The sequence below is a fragment of the Cyclopterus lumpus genome, chromosome 15, assembly GCF_009769545.1.
Source record: "Cyclopterus lumpus isolate fCycLum1 chromosome 15, fCycLum1.pri, whole genome shotgun sequence".
Lineage (NCBI taxonomy): Eukaryota > Metazoa > Chordata > Actinopteri > Perciformes > Cyclopteridae > Cyclopterus > Cyclopterus lumpus.
The window spans coordinates 16,142,258-16,161,972 of NC_046980.1; the positions used below are offsets into that span (position 1 = coordinate 16,142,258).

The 19,715-nt window shown below is 40.7% G+C and overlaps 1 protein-coding gene across 4 annotated transcripts in view; it reads right to left on the bottom strand.

Moving 5' to 3' along the window:
- Nucleotides 1-19,715, bottom strand: part of macrod2 (mono-ADP ribosylhydrolase 2) — a 368,778-nt gene that overhangs the window by 96,258 nt on the left and 252,805 nt on the right. For all 4 annotated transcript variants that reach the window (XM_034551877.1, XM_034551874.1, XM_034551876.1 and 1 more), the window contains exon 7: nt 2,736-2,766. In XM_034551877.1, the coding sequence (XP_034407768.1) occupies nt 2,736-2,766 (31 nt within the window). The remainder of the gene's footprint in view (nt 1-2,735; nt 2,767-19,715) is intronic.

Sequence of the window (19,715 nt, forward strand, 5' to 3'; positions counted from 1 at the left end):
GCTGATAAATTATTCTACTCTATACAGTGAGTAAATCCTAACTTAATTTAGGTTTAGAGGCTTCCATGATCCTAACGCATGCTCCCAGTCATATTCTGGGATGTTGTTATTAGTCTTAAACTCTTCTTATGCTGAAATCCTTGTTCCTTCTTGTGGAAAGAGGAGTGCATGATTGCATTTCCAAAAGGTGTTTCTTCAAACAATATATTTGTTCGGCAGTCAAACACAAAACCAAGCACATCCTTCAGCACTATGCAGTAATTTCCTCCTCTCCCGTCCTCCCTCCACATTACTGGCACAGCCCTCTCCTGGTTCAAGTCATACCTCTCCGACCACCAACAGTTCATTATCATCAATAAATCCAAGTCGGACGCAGCCCCAGTCCCTCAATGTCCCACAAGGTTCAGTACTCGGCCCCCTCCTCTTCATTCTCTACTTGCTCCCCCTTGGCAACATCATATGCCACCACGGTCTCCACTTACACTGCTACACCGATAACACACAGCTTTACATCTCCACCAAATCCCTCTGCATCGATGGCACCTCTGCTCCTGCTTCCACACACATCTGTAACCTTGGTGTCATCTTTGATACAACCCTTTGAACGTGTCAAGCACATCACAAAAACCACCTTCTTTCATCTTAAAAACGTTGCCCGTCTACGCCCCTCCTTCTCCTCTTCAGCCGCAGAAACACTCATCCACGCCTCCATCACCTCTCGAATGGACTACCGCAACAGCATCCTGTACGGCACATCCACCAAAATTATCAACAAACTACAACACATCCAGAATTCAGCTACTCGTCTCCTCTCTCACTCCCGCACCAGAGATCACATCACCCCAGTCCTTCAAAACCTCCACTGGCTCCCCATAAAGCAAATAATCCAGTTCAAGATTCTCCTCATCACCTACAAAGCCCTTCACAACCCTGAACCCCTCAAACCTTTCTGACCTCCTGCACCAACACGCTCCCACCCGCAACCTCAGATCTGCAGACGCCAACCTCCTTACCCCCATCTACTCTGCCGAAGCATTGAACCATGGGGGACAGGGCCTTCTCCATTGCTGCCCCCTCCCTCTGGAACTCTCTCCCCATCACCTCAGACATTCTCCATCACTCGCCACTTTCAAAATAGCACTTAAAACCCATTTATCTAAATTTGCATTTTGTTGTTTTATTTTGTTTCTCACTATTGTCATCTTTCTTGTTTTGTTGTTGCTTCTATTGTTTGTCTTTACCATGTAAAGTATATTTTAAGGTGCTATAAATAACATGTATTATTATTATTACTATTATTTGTGGCTAAAATAAATATTTGTTATCTTAGATTGCAGTTTGGATTTTTACGTTGGGTGTTCTTGACTATTTGCATTATAGAAATAAGATATGGTACAACAATGCAACTCACAGAGGCAAGGCTGCGTGCCATGTGTGATATTTGTGAAAAACCAAACTGAAAATCATTAGCTTTGGTGCCTGGAGAGTTCATTTTGTGTGTTTAGGAAACAACTTTTGAATTGGTTTACCATTGGGCCCAGTTGCATTATCATCCTTGTATATGTACTGCACATTGCAACATGTTGTGGGAACAGTGTTTGCACCACAGGGAGCACCTGGTCTTGTAAAATGCACTTCTTTACCGTGGTTGTAATATGACCATTGAGAGTGATCACGGAACGACTATCGTGAGATGACTGGCAAACAATTACAGATCCCTGGTCAGGTTTAACAGTTGCAGGCTCATTATTGGCCTTTTTTCTCTCAAAACAATATAACCGTGGCTCACTAAATATTCATCTTGGTCCTTTTCAATTATTCAAAGCAAATATATCTCATACAAATAGCAGAGTTGAGACTGCTTTTATAGAACTGTATTGCTGCTGACTTGTTGTTTGTGACAGCGAAGGAAAATTAGCATGTTTATTAATCCTTACATATTTAGCACCCACTGTGATTATTAGAGCTTGTGTGGAAATTCAATGAATGGTGTCTACTGTAGTCAGAAGAGTGAGGAGAAAATAATGATGTCTTCTCAGCATAGGCAGTTTAATATATTATATAAACTCCAGTTGTTTCTCTGCATCCAGCATCATTTGCCGTCACAACTTCAAAGCCTCTTTATATCGCCAAGTTTGGCATGTTTTCAATGTGACTTTGTTTAAGTCTAATTAGCACACAAGCTCTTTGCCAGCGATGCCTTGCTGCATATCAGGTCTGGTCATATGAGGGAGCACAAGCATTGTTCAGGCTCTACATTTTGTTCACCTCATACTAGCTTGTGTCTTTATGCAACAACAACAGTAAGGTGAACGTGTGTGTTGGTATGTTACAACAAACTGTGTTCTTCTTCAAAGACAAACCCTGTAACCCCCTCCCATTTGAAATATAATATTGTATAATTATGTGTCCCCTTGGGGAAACTCATTTTTTCACTTTTCTTGATTTACACACACACATGCAACAAATACAGAGCTATGTCAGAAGGTTGGGCCACAGCACAGCACTTCAAGCAGTTTGGGATGCAGTGCCTTGCTCTCATGCGCAATAGGTGAACAAGCAACTCTCCAGCTGCCAGTCCACACTCAGTATTTGGTCCGTCCAGGGACTTGAACCGACTTCCCTCAGGTTCTTAAGCCAAGTCTCTACGACTAAGCTTGTGTGTGCAGACTGTTATGATAGCATATGAATGAAAATCCCAAACTTAAAAAGTAAATAAGAAGGATTCAGCTTACCATAGATGCCTGTGGATATACATGGGAAGGCCTGTGCAGAAAAGACAGAGAAAGAAAAAGTTAAAACATATTCACATAGATTGAAAAAACAGGACAAAACAGGAGATACTTTTATCCATCTCATTGAGCACTAGCACTACATCTACATTACACTGTAGCCATTAAAGCACACCTACTGTTTACCTTTGTATGTGTTGTTTACCTCTAATGCTTCACTTGTTCAATCCCAAGAGGAGCAATTTACAGTACCATTTGCACAAATCCCTGCAATGCTAATGCAGAACTGCACTGTAAACCAGCTTCACACATGCACGCACGCACACACACACACACACACGCACACACACACACACACACAGAAGGTACTTTTCTCTTGACTTCCATAAACAGACACATGAAATTACTCCTGGACTTGAACACATTCACACATAGAACACTAGATTGATTATCACGATCACACCGCTGAATTAAAGAGGCTGTTGGACATCTTATCATGCCCTGTTGCACCAATGATCATGATGGCCCATTAATACTTAATGGCCATACTTGATGTCCATAACAGTGATATTTGCATATGTTGCTTGAGGAAACGGTGGATAAGACTTTGAATTCAAAGGTACGTGTAGAGTTTGCTGCTTACTAATCTCCAGCACTTGAATATCACAATGAGGTCGATTGATCCTGTCTGTCGCCGCCAGGCTAAACGTACGCACAGACCGTCTCTTCCTCTCTTTAGTGCCTTAACCAGGGCCTGAGGCTGCTTCTCACACAAAATGTAGTTTCAGCCTTCTGATGTATGTCTTTAATTTAATGAATTTATATAGCTAAATAGACAACTTTCATTTTGTAGAAAGTAGATGCAAACTCAGCTGGGTCTCAATGACAACAAGGACATCACAGCCGGAGGCTTTTCAGCTAATTTCATTCAATTGATGAGAAAACTAAAGAATAAATCACAAAGCCGTTGTTGCCCCATTTGGATCCATCGCAGAAATCAATAATATCCCACCAAGTACTAAGGGCGGCTATGGACATGTACACAAAACAAAACAGACACGCAGAGAATCAGAATGCATATTATGAATATTAAGAGCAAAAACCTACAAGTATTTATGGCTGTCTTTCCCAAAAAGATTACAAAATGTAACCACCTTGTAATAGTTCTTGCTTTGTAGCACTTTGCAGCAGACATATTATTCAAGCATGGCTTTACAGCTGAAAATAGTTTCATTATTCTTCTACTTCTACTTCTGTGAGTAAATATATTATGATGCATAGGCCTCGCTGTATGCGTCCCTATTTCACATTCATCTTAATATAGTATATTAATAAACACTAAAGAGAAATAATTTTTTTCAAAGGTCCCATTTGTCCTCAAAAGATGCTGAATATGTACTTTAGTTCCAGCATTCATCAAAAGGCGTGGCCACAACATTAATATAATAAAATGACAAATTAAAAAAAGGGGGGGAACAATTGCCACTAGCAGCTCATAACAGAATTAATATAGCTCAACAAAACACTACAGAGATTCATCAAAGAATAACACGCATATGTAAAATCCTTCCCATGCCAAAACTAAGCCCAACAGTTTGTTTTGCCACACTGACCCTGTCAAGTCATATTTAGAAACATGCTGTTGCCAGCAGAAGTGCCAAGATCATTTCATTTTGGAACTGAAAACACAATTAATAGATCTGAAGGATAACAAATACATGTCTGCTCGTAGGATGATTACACAAACAAGTCTGGGCTCTATTCTGGGGAGTCGTTTCAACTGAGAGAAGAAATAAATGCAATTCACATATTTTGAAAGTAAATAACTGATTAAAAAAAGATGAAATATGAAGACCTTTTTCTCTAAAGCAACACAAACTCACCCGCTTTGAAACGCAATGCTCTGTTTGTCCTTGCTTTGTGCGGAGAGGAATGAGTCTCTGTTTGTGTTCTTATTTACCCACTTTCAGGTTAGGTGAATCTTTCTTCTGCAGGATGATTTAAATCTTTTACCGAAGCTTTGACCTTTCCAGATGACACAAACCACAGATGATGAAGCGTAGAGAAGCATAGACATCTTTTGTCCACTGCCAAGTGCTGTCCATGGCACATATTGAGACTGAGAACACAACATGGGCAAATATATCAATGGTATCAGAAAGAAATCAAAACTGAGTGCAAATTGGATGTTCGATTTTAACAGCTTTGTATTTGAAAACCCCAAAGGATGTCCAAATGAATACCTGTACACTGAAACGGCGTATACTCAGTGAAAATCTCAATGGCTAAATTATGCCAATTCTACATTTGGTAGCAGTCAATACAAACAGGAATCAAGATTTATTTCGGCAGGAGGAATCTATAGAAGCTGTGTAATAATAAGGAGGAAGTCAACTGATTTTAATCTTCAGAGCCTTATTTCCTGTCAAAGCCTCCAGCCAGTCTCAGGTGCCAAACTGATCCCGAGCCAGAAGCCTCATTATCTTCTCTCAGCTGAAAGGACTCGATGTCGGTCAACTTGAACTTCTGCTCGGATGGCGACTACACCTTAACATCAATACAACATCTTTTTTATTACTTCCCTGGCTGATCCATTAAGGGGTTCTTGATCTTTCTGGTGTGAAAATGTATTATGTAATCACTTAACGGGATGCTGTAAAGACTTGACACATTTTTGTTTAAAGGACATTTATTGCAAAAAGTGAAAAGCCGTATAAAACCAATCAAACTGGAAAGCCTGGAGAGCATTTCGGCAGACATTTTTCTTTTCATCTATAATCAAGCCACACACTGCAATACATTACACTAAGATATGCATCAATTATTAATCTTACCAATGATACATATCTGTAAATATCAACATAGTCAATATTATTTATAAGCTTCTTTGGGTTTTGCTAAAATCAGCTGTTGATGAACTAAAACTTTCCTCATGTCAAGGTGTGTGGGGGGGAGCATGTTTACTGCGGGAGCACCTAACGCATTTACTCCCAAGCACAGTATGAGTGTTGACGGTCAATCCTCAATGGAACTGTTACATTAAATAGAGCTTTAGCTAATGAGTACATTTTGTAAAAGCCGCATAAAAGCCAAGAATACTACAAGTGAATGCATTAAAGAGCTACAGCGGAGCAGAAGCAGCCACGTTGTGGCGAAGCCTTATCCTCTTTCTTCTTTCACATCAACTCTGGGCCACCTTAGAAGCTATTTTAGAAGTTGTTAGCGTACATACCTGTACACATGCTTAGACTGTATACGGTCCAGTGTTAATAAGGACAGTCAGTAGTATATGTGACCTATGATTCGTGCTTTCGGTTATTATTTCTATCTCTGGCTGCTCATTAGGAGTGAGTCAGCATGTTCGCCTGTGCCCTGGCATGAGGCTGTGCCTGACATGTTGGCTTGTTGCTGATTTTCTTTGCTTAGGGAGTTTGTTCAGAAATTGGTCACCAGGGAAATTATTCTGTTGCTAAGGCTCCTCCCTAATCTATCACATCACTTTAAAGTGGAGCACCTTTCCTCTCGGCATCTCTGCACACTTATTCAGCTCACAGTATATTAAGTCCTAGTGGCTAGAGTAATCTTTGTTGGAAAAACTAAACTTCTGTGTTAATTATAATTCACATGCATTTACTGTAATATTTAAGTATTACCATTTTTCTAATTGACACAACCACCACCGCTTATTAAAACAATGATTTATTCACTTCAAAGTGTGACTAGAGTTTTGCAGACAGTGCTCATAAAACTAATTCACTGTTATTCCACCGAGGGCATGATAGCCTGCAGCTTTCAGTCAATTTGTTAAGGAGCAGGAAATGACACAATAAAGATGAATCAACCTTTGGCAAATAGCCTTCCCATGAGGAGACAGGCACAGGTAAGGAACTCTTGCATAGGCACAGTGACTGCAGGGCTGCCGGGGGAGCGCCTTGTCTCGGCTGGCTGAGTAAATAGCACTGGACACAGGGTGATGGCCCCGTGGCTTGAAGCCTTCAAGCCTGTTTGCAGACGGAAGCTCTGCTTATAAATCACAGCAGTGAGGGGAGACCTTGTGCAAATGCGACCACAAGAATGTTATTATTCACCACTGTCGCCAGTACAGTGTGGGCTTACAGTATCAGAACATGAAACCAAGAGAATCCTCTTTGTTGACTGCTGTAAATCTTTAAGCATGTAGGTCATGCCTGGAGTCTGTCTGACTCTGCTACCTGCTGCTGCTACTGGGAAGAGCCCGTCCTGGTTACAGATCAGGATATTCAAATATGACACATTAACACCCTTTAATTCTGCATAATACCACACGCCATATTCTAATGTGAGAGCTGATTGTTTGAGTGTCATTATGCTAAATAGAGGATAGAGAAATGCACAGGGTAAGAAACCTGCCGCCTAATCATCCGAGTCCCACCACCCATTTTTATATCTGCCGTGATCAAGTGTAGCTATTATCGCAATAATAGCTGAGTGTCCTTAAAGGATTCAGCATCACTGGCTGTGTTTACACAATTACTGGCCATAATCCTCTGGAAAAACAGCTTATTAAGGATAAGATGTTTGCATGCAACTCTCCTGATGGAGAATCTGAGTTGTTAATAATAAACAGAACATGCTTGTCCTACTTTCCGGTCCTGTCAGCAATGAAGTATGAAAATGTGCCACCACCAAGTAATTCCTGTCCTTAAGCAACAGCAGGTAACATCTCATACAGAGGAAATAAATGACAACCCAGACAATAGAAATTGTAAATAATCCTTAACACAATGTTTTTGTTGACATCAACATGTATCTAGTGTGGTGTGTGAGCGTGAGTCTGCAGCAGCAATGTAAATAAAGAAGATGGTCCCACCTCAGAGCCAGCAATGTATTATTGAAATATGCCAGCAATCTAAACCTGTTCTTTTGTAATGTGTATGTTGAATATGAATCATTTCAAAGAAAGATGACGGAAATAAGGATTATCAGAGTTCTTTGTGCACGTAAACAAACAAGCGATAAATTGGTAATGTGCACGATTATAGTCTGGTTGATGCATTAAGATACAGTAGTGTATATTGGGGGACTGCAGCTTATTCGGTCAAGCAGTCTGTCGGACGGCAGATGCAATAAGATGTGCATAAAGGGTTCAAGCAGTTGTCACTTCCACAGGAGAACAAGTGGCGGTATTGGGACTGGACTAAAGATAGATATCTTTGTTGAACACAATGAACTCTGTTTGCCCTTTATGAAGCTCAGGGTGTTCTATGATTGGGTTTATCACACATCTGCACATAAAGACTCTGCAGCATGTCCGTCAACTAAACCTATGACAGAATTGAGATGAATGGGCAGAAAAAAAGGTGTAAATGCTAAAGCCTGTGGATAGGCCAGAGCAGTGGTGCAAATATAAGCAGCAACTGGACTGATGGCTGCTTGATTCATTGGTCCATGACCAGCTGTATGGTTGATGAAGCACAGTTCGCCCTGAAGCCCAAAGCTACAGAGCACAGGTACACTAAGAGGCTTTTTTTGGACACAATATGGTCATTAACATTGGGAACTAGAAGAAACTGTTAACATAAAACTGTAAAGTCCTTGCAAAAGTTGAACATACATATAGTGTATATGTTGCAAAGCAGTACATTGAATGTCGAGTTTGGGTAGAAAACTGTTTTGTTTTATTATTCATATCACTGTGAGGTCTGCTGGTCACACTGTTAAAAACGGAGCATTTAAAATGGCATAAAGATCATACTATTCGGAACTGAGGGCACATGCAACCAGACGCCTGCTCATATCTAGGGATGAGTACTCCTGCTCAGTATCAGTTGAAATTATATTACTGACCACTGAGCAACAGTGAGGCGAAGACTAAAGAGAGGAATTCACATCAGTGAGACAAACTGACTAACCTCGGCGTAACCCACACATGACTGACAGGATGGAAATGAGTAGGCAGCGAACATGTCGGATGAACTCAATAACAAAATGTATTCCTACTATTCCACTGTACCGCTACTGCAGCTGCAGGCATGCTTGCTGGTCAGATGCCTTCTGTTTTCTTGAGTAGAACTTATTGATTAGATTAGCATACCAGTGGTGGCTGACATCAAGACTTCTTAGTGTGCTGATCTGTGACGTTGTGGAGAAGAGAGAGAGCGCCGCAGACTGACAGTTATGGTAATAGAGCTGTGCCTTTGTTGTCTGATCAGGAATCATCATTCCAGTATATTTACCTCAATTGAAGGGCTAGGACGTTATTTGAAACAGGTTGTTATTGTCATATTTTTTTGTGAAAAGCCCTACTGTTGATCCGACTCTTGCTTGCTGGTAATTTACTGTTAATGGAAACTCCCAATTTTACCTATCAATCAAGAACAATATTTCTGCAGAATAAGAGGTGAACATGACTGCATTGTCCCACTGCATGGTGGAAATAATGATTCAAAAATGGTAATCATCCAAAATGTACCTATGAGCCATTATAGTACTGATCTTTTTATTTATTTTTATCATTTGAGACCAACGCCTCAATCTTTATTTAAATATCAGCATAATATTCCGATTCACAGTATCTAACATCCGCTTCCTTTAAAGCCTTGAACTTTACTTTGATTAACATCGTCACCTTGACATGGTCATAATGGTAAGAGCGGTGACATTATAAAAGTAGGAGGAGTTTGATTGAATTCTGCGATGGAAGCAAAGAAAGCAGTAAATGTAGGGTACAAATCTTTGGTAATTCTGAGCAAAACATATACATATATATATATATATATATATATATATATATATATATATATATATATATATATATATATATATATATATGAATATTTGAACCTCAACACTCAGCAGTGGAGGAGACAGACCCTTCAATATGCCTCTGGGCCACCAAAGCCCGTGTTTATTCTAATGAGTGCTTAAGAAATGTAGAGCATGGTTTGTAGCATTGGAAATCATTTGCATTTTGGAAGCCTAAATTACAGGTGGGCATAAAGAAATGATCAAAGCGGGAATAGGAGGATTCTGTCTGAATCTATCAAACGGCTGTTTCATAAGGTATCACGAAGTGAGAAAGCCTCTGAAATGCAGAAGATGAAATGGAGCAAGAGACAAGCCAAGCCATGTATCCCTCTATGGAAGGTAAAACCAGGGCATATGTGGATTCTCAAGTATCCATACCCCACGTCAAACTGTCTCAGTAGAGATTAGCAGCATATGGAGCTGGGAGGTTAGAATTATCAGTAATCCTAAAATATAGCTCACGATTTGTACTGCAAGAGCAGATGAGTCCCAAGTATTTGATCTAAATGAACAGTAAAATAATAACTTGGGAGCAAATCAATTTCAACAGCACATTTAATCAGAGAAAGAGGGAAAAAAGGGGTTTTCTGGTCTTGCAACATGAAAGCCAGCATATGGTACCCGACCAATGTAAGGCTACTAATTAGACATTTATTTTCATTTCAAAGTGCCCTTCAATATTTTTCAAAAGCACCATATCAAAAGGGGCTTCAAAGCCAAAACTTCCCTCTGAATTTTGAGGTGACAGAACAGCATACATATGAAGACTTGCTGCATGGTCCCTGCCTTTGTGTCAGGACCGATGAGATGAAAATCATGTCTGCTGCATGTTGAAAACTAAACCTAGAAAAGAAAGGTGTGTCTAGAAACAGCTTGCATTCAGTCACAAAAGCCTGGCTAACTTCCCCAAGACCAATGTTGTTTGAACAGAACTACCAAGCAACCACCGCTGACATCTAAAGGGATCATGGATGACTGATGATTTAAGCTGACCTCCATTCTGTTGCCCTGCATTATTGATATTATTAAAGGTCTGATGAGCTAGTGTGGTTAGGGGTGTGCTTGTAATTTGTGCACTACATGTAGTGGACTATGCACTATTGTGCAGGGGTTATAGTCAGTGGAACAAGGTAACACAGAGAACGGACATGTGGTCAGCAGGGTTGCTGAAATTAATATGGTTGATGTGAAGGTAGAGATTATTCTGAGCTGCAGCTCAATGGTCCCCAAGAACACAGGAGAGGCTGCCATTGAAGGACATTATTGTTCACTGACATCAGGAGTTCGGATATGAATGCACAAATCCCAATAGATATTAACTCCCTACAGCCTCCGAGCCATTCCCACTGTCTCATCGGTTCACAACCTTTGAAGTTTGACTGCACAGTGCAAGTCATATTTTGTCAGCACAACATCCACACAAGATGACTACATGGTATCATGCAGGAATGTACCAGGTTGTTAATTCAACATTACAGCTAATTAACACGCCATACTTTATCGTTGAAAAAATTGGGTAATATATGAACCACATTTCTCAAAGCACTACATACAAAATAAAATCTAGCATTCGTTAAGAGACCCAGCCTCATTAACTACAAATCGAATTGAGCACTCTATACTGGCGTAGCAGTAACCTCTTGGAGGCATGGTAAGTACATCATGATTATTGAACCATTGGAACACATTTTCCAATTATAAGTATCCCAAAACATACAGTCAATTTGTCTGATTTCTTCATTGGCCTTGTGCTTTAGGAATAATTACTCCGAAATGTAAAGCCTGGAATATGTTTGGCAACTGGGAATTAAAATGGACGTAATTAATTCTTTGTTAACGGACGCTCAGGGTGATCTGTGTTTGCCTTCATCAAACTCAGTTCTACAACACTGATGATAGCTGATCCCAATTGCACAACTCCAGTGATAGATACTGTATCCCTGTGTGAACTCCTGCAATGCAAAGTTGTGGGGCTGCAGCATGTTTATGAGCCCAGGAAGACTGGGGTGAGATGAATGAGCCTGGGGAAAGAATAGCGCACTGTGAAGGGAACCCTGGATAACTTGAAGGCTTTTGTTAAACGTCTGTTGGAGGCTCGCTATTTCCTTTGCTGCCAGTGTTTGTGCTGGGGCAGGCTAAACACGTGACTGATCTATGGACTGAATGTGCAGGGATGAAATTGATATTGATTTTCTTACTGTGCGTAATGCTTGGTAAATTGGTAAATAATCCCAAACTGTCCAAGTATCCCTTTAGAGTCTGAATGCATCATTTTACTGTATAGGGCCTTGGATTGCAAAGTATGGGGCACAAAAGTTAGACATAAGAAATAGTACTGCAATGTCTAATGAATCAATGTTAAAATGCATTAGCCTATTTGATACCTACTTTCTGAACTGCTGGTAGATTTCAGTTTCACAGATTAACCGCATATGCATTTAAAGAATCTCCATGCAGCGCACTTTCGCTTTAAAGCTCCCCACAACATAGAGCCATAAATCTGAGGTTGCCCAGAGGTAAGGGCAACGAACACTAATTAACGGTAGCTGGATGAGAGGTCAAGGCCGCTGTTTTTTCAATTTACAGTATACTGGTTGGATGCACTTTGAGTAATAAAGATTGCGTTACCGTGGGCAGGAATACAAATATATGTAATGTAAACACAATAATGCATGTTTTTGACCTCTGTTCTTTCCAGCCGTATAAAGAGCTTTTAAATGAGATGACTAAATTGTCTTTATTCAATTGACACTTTAGATATGATGACTTCCTCAGGGAATGCCCACAAAGCAAGACTGCTGATGCGATATAAAGCTCATTTTAGGCATACTGCACAGAATTGGTTTCCCATGAATATGTCTAGCCCTTAAAAGGACTTTGGTCCAAGGACGTAAGCTCTGAGTAGGTCAGCTCTCCCCCTGTGCAGACCTGTGGGCCATTCTCTCACACTTTGATCCAAGCTCTGATGACGGTGTGGCAGGCACACTCAGGGGTAGAAGGATTAGGGACAGGAGGGACACAGGGACTGACAGATTATTTTGTGTTTGTTTCATCCTTCATCCAACATGCAAACCAATTGCTTTTCTAAGGTGCTTCTTTTTTTCTGGGTGCAACATCTTCCACTCTTAAAGAGATGAAAGGTGAAGCAGGCTCATTGATAACTATGTAATGGCTCACTTAAAAGAGATCAGGCATTTTGCTGAGATGGGCGCATGGTTCAAACTGGAGGCTATTAGTCATGCTGTCGACTCATTACCATATGTGTTTTATTGTCTCATGGGCAAAGGCAACTGCTCCTCCTTGCATGTATTGCACTCACAGTAGGTCTAATGATATTCACACCTACGGCAAAAACAAATGGCTCTTTGTCTTCATATGAAACGGCTCTTGAAAGGTGACAATGTGAAAGCACATTTCAGGTTTGTGCGCCTTTCTTTGATGAGCTTTTAGCCTTACTTGTCTGGAACAATATTAGGCTGCATCTCAGTTATCACATTTAATACAGACCGAATATGAATTCAGTAATGCAGACATATGTTATGTATACTTGGCAAAAAGCGATTTTTGTTTGGGTGCTTTTTTTTTGTCTTTTGGCTTACTGCTCCTGAGCAACTTTGAAGTTATGAACATGGTTATTCCTACACTACAAGAACACCTGTAAAACCAAGCCACTTATTTCTGAAACAACCAAGTTACCTCAGCTGAAGAGATATAACACAGATGTCTGAACTCCATCTGACCATCCGTGATGGAAACAAGTGACAATCAAACTGATGACCTTACGTTTTGTTTCAGGGTGTTGATCATCATTAGATTATTATATAACTGCTTATTTATTGTTTTATTGACTCACCAACTTCTATCTTCTATCTATATGAGTATATGTTACATAAAACTGAGATAAGGGCTTATCCAGGTTTTACTCTATCCTTCCTTCCTAAATTAAAATGTAACACAATTGGAGATTTATATAGATAATGAAAGAATGTGTTGGCAAGATATAAAGCTCAAAGTATTTAACATTCCTAAGACACTCCAGTGTCCCTGAAATCACATAATGGACATCATAGAAAACAAAGACGAAAGTGTTTTTTGTAGGCTGCAGTACAAATTAATTCCCCATTATTGTAAATGATGTATCAAAAGACTTGAATATTACTGGTTGTGGTATGCACGTTCAAATTTCTGGCCCTACAACATCCGGGGAGAGGGATCCTCCTCTGTTGCTCTCCTGAAGGTTTCTTCCCTTTTTTCCCTGTCAAAGGTTATTTTTGGGGAGTTTTTCCTGATCCGATGTGAGGTCCTGGGACAGGGATGTCGTATGTGTACAGATTGTAAAGCCCTCTGAGGCAAATTTGTAATTTGTGATATTGGGCTATACAAAATAAACTGAATTGAACTGAATTGAACCATGGTGGCAGTGTTGCTCTGCTCCTCATCCACGCTGTTTGAGAATCAGGAGGACACAGATTCCCGGTGGACACCGGATGTAAACACTGCATGAAGGTGATGACGATGAGATGAACTGCTGCGAGGATGCTTGATCTCTTCCCTTGTCGCCACATTTTCACTCCACTGAAAATGTACACACACCAAGCCCAGCAGCTGCCATCTGAACCTCATGGTCTCATCTTGGCAACCTCAAGGGGAGTGCACATAATACACCTGCCTCGTCACGTAGGAAACTTTGTGGCAGTTACAGGGATATGGGGGATCAACAGATGTGAAAGTGTTGGTAGGAGTGCTCCCCAAGGCTTGTTGTCATCTTCAAGTAGTCCTGTCACATTTGCACTACAGTGCAGGATATGAAGTATGAGGCAGTGTTTTGAAACATTGGGGCGTTTGTGGATTTATTGAGTCTAAAAGCCTTCTGAAGGATTGCCTTTTCAAAGTATCCACCTTTAAATCCCACAGGAGATTTATTTCACCCAGCATCCAGGCCTAATCAAATATCCCCTCAGACACTAACTGGGTACAAGTTAGACTCCTTTTTACAATTATGATTGTACAGAGGAAACATATACTCATACATACACTACCATACATTCAGCATTTAAGATATACACAGGGGTATAAAGTAGTAAGGGTCTAGTGTTTGAGTGCATGAGGCTGTGGTCATCATTAAGGTGCTTAATAGACCATGTCGCCTGGAGGACCTGACAGGCAAGCTGGGCAGAGTGGAGGATCCAGAGAGAAAGAGGGTCACCTTCATGTAGAGACAGCTCTGTCACACTGGGGCCATGAAGGGAGCTACTATGCCACCCGAGCTTGGCCCAGACAATACATGTCTATGGCCAACCAAGCAGAACAATAAATCTCCCACCTCCTCCAGAATTTAACAAAGAAAAGAAAAGGAAACTGACTCTTAGAGACTTTAGGATAAAAGTAGTACTTCCTCCGTAAGGTAACTGTAATTGCTTAGCTGCAAAATAATCATTATTAGGAATATGATGGCTTGTTCCCACTTGAACACAACATTTTTAATTCAACATGTAAAACCATCTATTGCATTAAAAAAAACTGTAGATATTGTCAAAACATGTAGGTGCTGTATTTTTAATCTTTATCGATACTCATATAAAGAGGCAATTAGAACAACCACATGAAACATAGAAGAAGCACCGTACACGTATGCAACAGAAGGAAGAAGTAACAAAAGAAGCATTCAGAGGCAGTCTGCTACTTTCTGTGCAAGATTTTTGTTAAACGCAGTCAAATCCCAGAGCCGCGTCTCACTGTGGTTCTATCTTGGTCTGAGCACAGGTGCATCTCTAAATGAGGAGGAATGAAAAGGGACCCAAAACCCACCAACATCCCAAACGAAAGAGAGGGGACACGGCACTCAAGGTCACGGTGAATTGCAGGAGCATGGGCACTGCAGATTGATTGGGAGTACAGGGAGCAGCTGGCTGAGAGGAAACAGGAAGGTGACTGAGAGAATCACCAGGTGGCTCCTGTGAATTATGAAACTGTCCATCCAGCTCGTTCTATCTCCCATGCAGACTAAGTGCTGGTTTTAAGGGGTCCTGTCTTGTGCCGCGTGCCTCTGGAATGCTTTAAATGTAGAGTGTACCGTTTGGTCAGAAACTAGAGTTGTTGCTGTGCTTTGATTTTAACTATATGGAACGCTTCCCCCCACAAATGGCCAGAGGATAATACAGCTAATTACAGCTTTCTAAATGTGGAGTTCATGAATATTGATAAAGCATTAATTAGTTACTAAAACTGGAAAACCATTTTCTCTGCACCCAATACATCACATGTTTTTGGAGCAAAAATGTACTGCATCATTTTATAGGCATGAGGGTTAGATAATGTCATCAAATAGTTCAGTCACAATGACTTTTCTTAGGAACGAAAGAAACAGAAAACACTGGATCAGCTCACAATGGATTTAGTTATTTTTGTTTTCTCTTTATCAATACTAAGAAGCCTGATTAGTATTTAGAGTGGATCATAATCATGCTTGGGTAAGAGACCATCATGTAGGTCATCATCATTATGCCTGACGGAGCTCAATGCCAAACACATACACATTCGTCATGACTCAGCGTTCTTCCGGAAAAGCCAAGGACTCTGCAGGACCGAGCTCAGCTGGGTGGCCAATAATACTGCACGTTAGGAATCTGGAGCCATGATGAAGCAAAAGCAATCTTATGCGTATACTCATCTCAAATCACTTCATAATGGAGCCTCTTCACTGCAACGCTGAAAGGGAAATACTGTAGCACGGTTGTTCTTTTAATTGCTCGCTGCCTCTCTGTGTGAGTTTGGATGAAATGGAAACCCAATGCCAATCAAAAAAAAAGAATGCCAGGAGCAAATATGAGCAAATTTTATGATATTTGCTTTTAGTATTCTACCCGATGCATGTAAAAGGCATCTCATACATACTTACTTTGTTCCATGGTCTTCATCTCACGCTCTTTGCTCTCCTGTGAGGGGACTAAGGCCTTAATGATGAAGAGCGCCACATTTGATCCATGCATATTGTCATCATTAGGGGTTTGTGGATGTGATATTAGATATTAAGTTGAGTGAGATCTGGAGTTTATCTGGCATTCCAAACAGTGCGCAAAAAGTCAAACCACGAAACAAGATTCACCCGTGTTTGCTCCGGCAGGCCCTTTACTCACCATATTACATGGTGAGTAAACCTTTGGGCTTTCTAGATTTGTGTGCATGTTAAATTAAAAGGCTGGATATAGGTACAGTAATAGCTGATTAAAATTTAAATCTGGTCTACGGTCTTGACAGTTGCGGCATCATTCATAAAAGGTGAGTGTGACATTTATGATATCAAGGTCACTGGTTGACAATGAAAGAAATGTTTAATCTGCTAAATTACCCCATGAAATGATTACTTCAGGAGGCCTACTTCATAATGATTTAATGCTAACATGTCGTAACATTTTTAATTAACTTGGAACAGGAGATAATGTGGAAGGTGGGGGCTTAACTAAAGGACTACACATTTAAAATCAGGTGTCGGGTAAAATAGTTGCTGGGGCAGAAATAAGTATCCTACACCGCAGTGGCAATTGGCAGCATCAAAGCAAGACAATCCAACACTGTTAGAGCTAATATATCTCCCCCATAAACCTGTGCAAGGTGCTGCATTGCCTCCTGAATTGCTGAGTAGACCTAGATTGAGCCAGTTTAAAATTGTGAGTCAATCAGCACAGGCCAGGCACAGTGCGTCAGCCCTCGTTAGCTGTGACCTTGGGAGATAATAATGGCACTAAACTGGGTGTATGTGTGGGGTAATAGCTCTGTGATTAAAGAATTATGTAGGAGAGCATAAACATTGGCGTGTCTGCCAATACACACAGTCATTCATTCACCTGAGCCCTCAGGAAGACTGCTGTGGTTTCGATCACAGCATGTTGAGAGGACAGGACTTTTGTTTTTTACGTTTGTGGACACAACTTGAGTGTTGAGGATTTTTTGTTGAGTCTGGATTTAGTCTTGATGTTCTCATTAATAAGCATACATATGGGCGGGCCAATTGGTCAACACAGTATGCACCGTTCCCAGTTTGCTGTCATCAAACAAAACAACGCTGATCATAAATATGTGCCAAGCTGATGGGGAACATTACAAATATTAATTTCTGACTGCACGTACCCTTAATGTAGACATGCAATTGTGCACTTGTGAACCACACGAAGAACTAGAAACATCCCCAAGACTCCCAATACCTGCCAGCCTTCTTCTGCCTTATGCATTCTCTTTGATGAAACACACAGAAATCAATATATTAACAAAACACAGTAAAGAGCTGTGCTCAGTTTGTTTTATGGTGAGGAAAAGGCTTGATATGAACGATCTGAAGAAAACCTGCTGTGAATAGCTGAGAATAATCTCAGAGCAGAGACTAGAAGTGTGGCATTAGATGCAGGTCCCATTGTGCATAAACAAATAAACAATAAACAAAAGATAAACCTATAGCAGTATGACAGCAGTAATTTGTCTGAAGTGGCAATGTAATATTCTCTGCTGTACCTTCATTTTTGGTGCCATGCTCATATTTGCTAAAAGACAATTATTCAATGGGTGACTTTCATCTTTATCTGATTTATAACCTTGAAAACATTTCATGTGTACAGCCAGAGAAATGTCCCTTGTGTGTCAAACCCCGATAGAGAGACCTTGTACTTCGAAGCAAACACATCTGTATGACCGGCGACTATGATTGAAGGATAATTGGGTGCAAGCTTGTTGAAATGAAACCCTGTGATAGACCAGGAAATTCCAGTTTCATGGACACGGACCTGGCAAGGTCGTCACCGGGTTCAACACCTGGCTTTTTAAAAGCTGCAAATGAAAGAGTGCGAGAAAGCGAGAGCTTTGAGGAACTAGATCCAACACTGGAGTAAAGGTAGGACTCACATCTGTGGTAAAGCTAATTCATGTGAATACAGTGCATGTTCACAACCCCATGTTGTTTCTTTTTTAAGGCATAACCGTCTGAAGGGCTTTTTTTTCTGATGTCATGTTAAACGTCTCCCCTTGCAACTTTAATTAAGTGCATTGAGAGGAACGCACAGATTCCGCATTCTCATTACTATTCCCTCAATAATAATTAAAATATCCATCTGTGAGTGTCAAATTAAAAACGTTTCCATGCGTATCACAATAGCAGCATAATGTATCAACAAGATATGTGGGCCAATAGGAGGTAGACAATGACGGGATGATTTGTACATGACTAGAAACAAAAGGGTTCCCCAGTTATTCATTTGCACATGCTGGTTGGATAGTACCACCCACTGGCATAGAATCAAGGATGACCAAACACACTGGACCAGCACGGGGCATTACCTTGGGGATAGTGCTGCACTAGTAATGAGATGACGGAGAGTGAGACAGCGCTGTCCGGCTTCACTGACGCACGTTAAACACACAGTACAGGCGCTGTTGGCTGGACTTACTCTGCATGGTAATTAACTATAATGATGTAAACAAGAACTCATTCTGCCAAGGTCTGCTGCAGATGAACAGCAATCTGTTATCTGAGAGATTGCTGGGAATGACTCAGTTGAGGAGCAACTGTTGGGCTTTGAGAGAGGCCTGCTTTGCATGTAATGTATTTAACATGCTCCTTTCCTGCCCAGCTCCTTTAATGAAAAGAGAAGCATTTATCAGGTGGTGGAGGAAATATTTGATGACATTCAGACTCAAGCACAACTCAAAACAGATGAGAGCCCACTATAGGAAAAGCAGGCTTCCAGGTGAGCACCGAAAACAATGTTATTTTTGTTGAGACCGTGTATAGTTGAGGAGGCTTCAAAGCAAACAAGATAACGCTGTTCATGAACTGTCTCTTCTCTAGTTGTCGGGAAACAATACGATCCAAAAGCTGCCTGACTTGACTTACTTTGAAAATCAGCGCTGTTACAAATTACTGTATGAGATGTTGCTAATTGTCACTCAACTATTCTTTCCTTGGGTAGATCCCTGAGCCTTTCTCCTGTTTGTATTCTCTGTACGTCAAACCAGAGGTTTGTTGTGAAGCAAGGACAAAGATAGACATAAATGCCTTTTGTTTCACCTGTATTGCCCACATTCCTCGGATATGTTTAATTAATGCATGCTGATTATGGTGTACTTGTCTCATGACGCATGGCAGGAAAGACATCTGTTTAATCAACAACTTCCTCAGACGGTCCCTGAGTTGGTTGCGATCTGACGCTT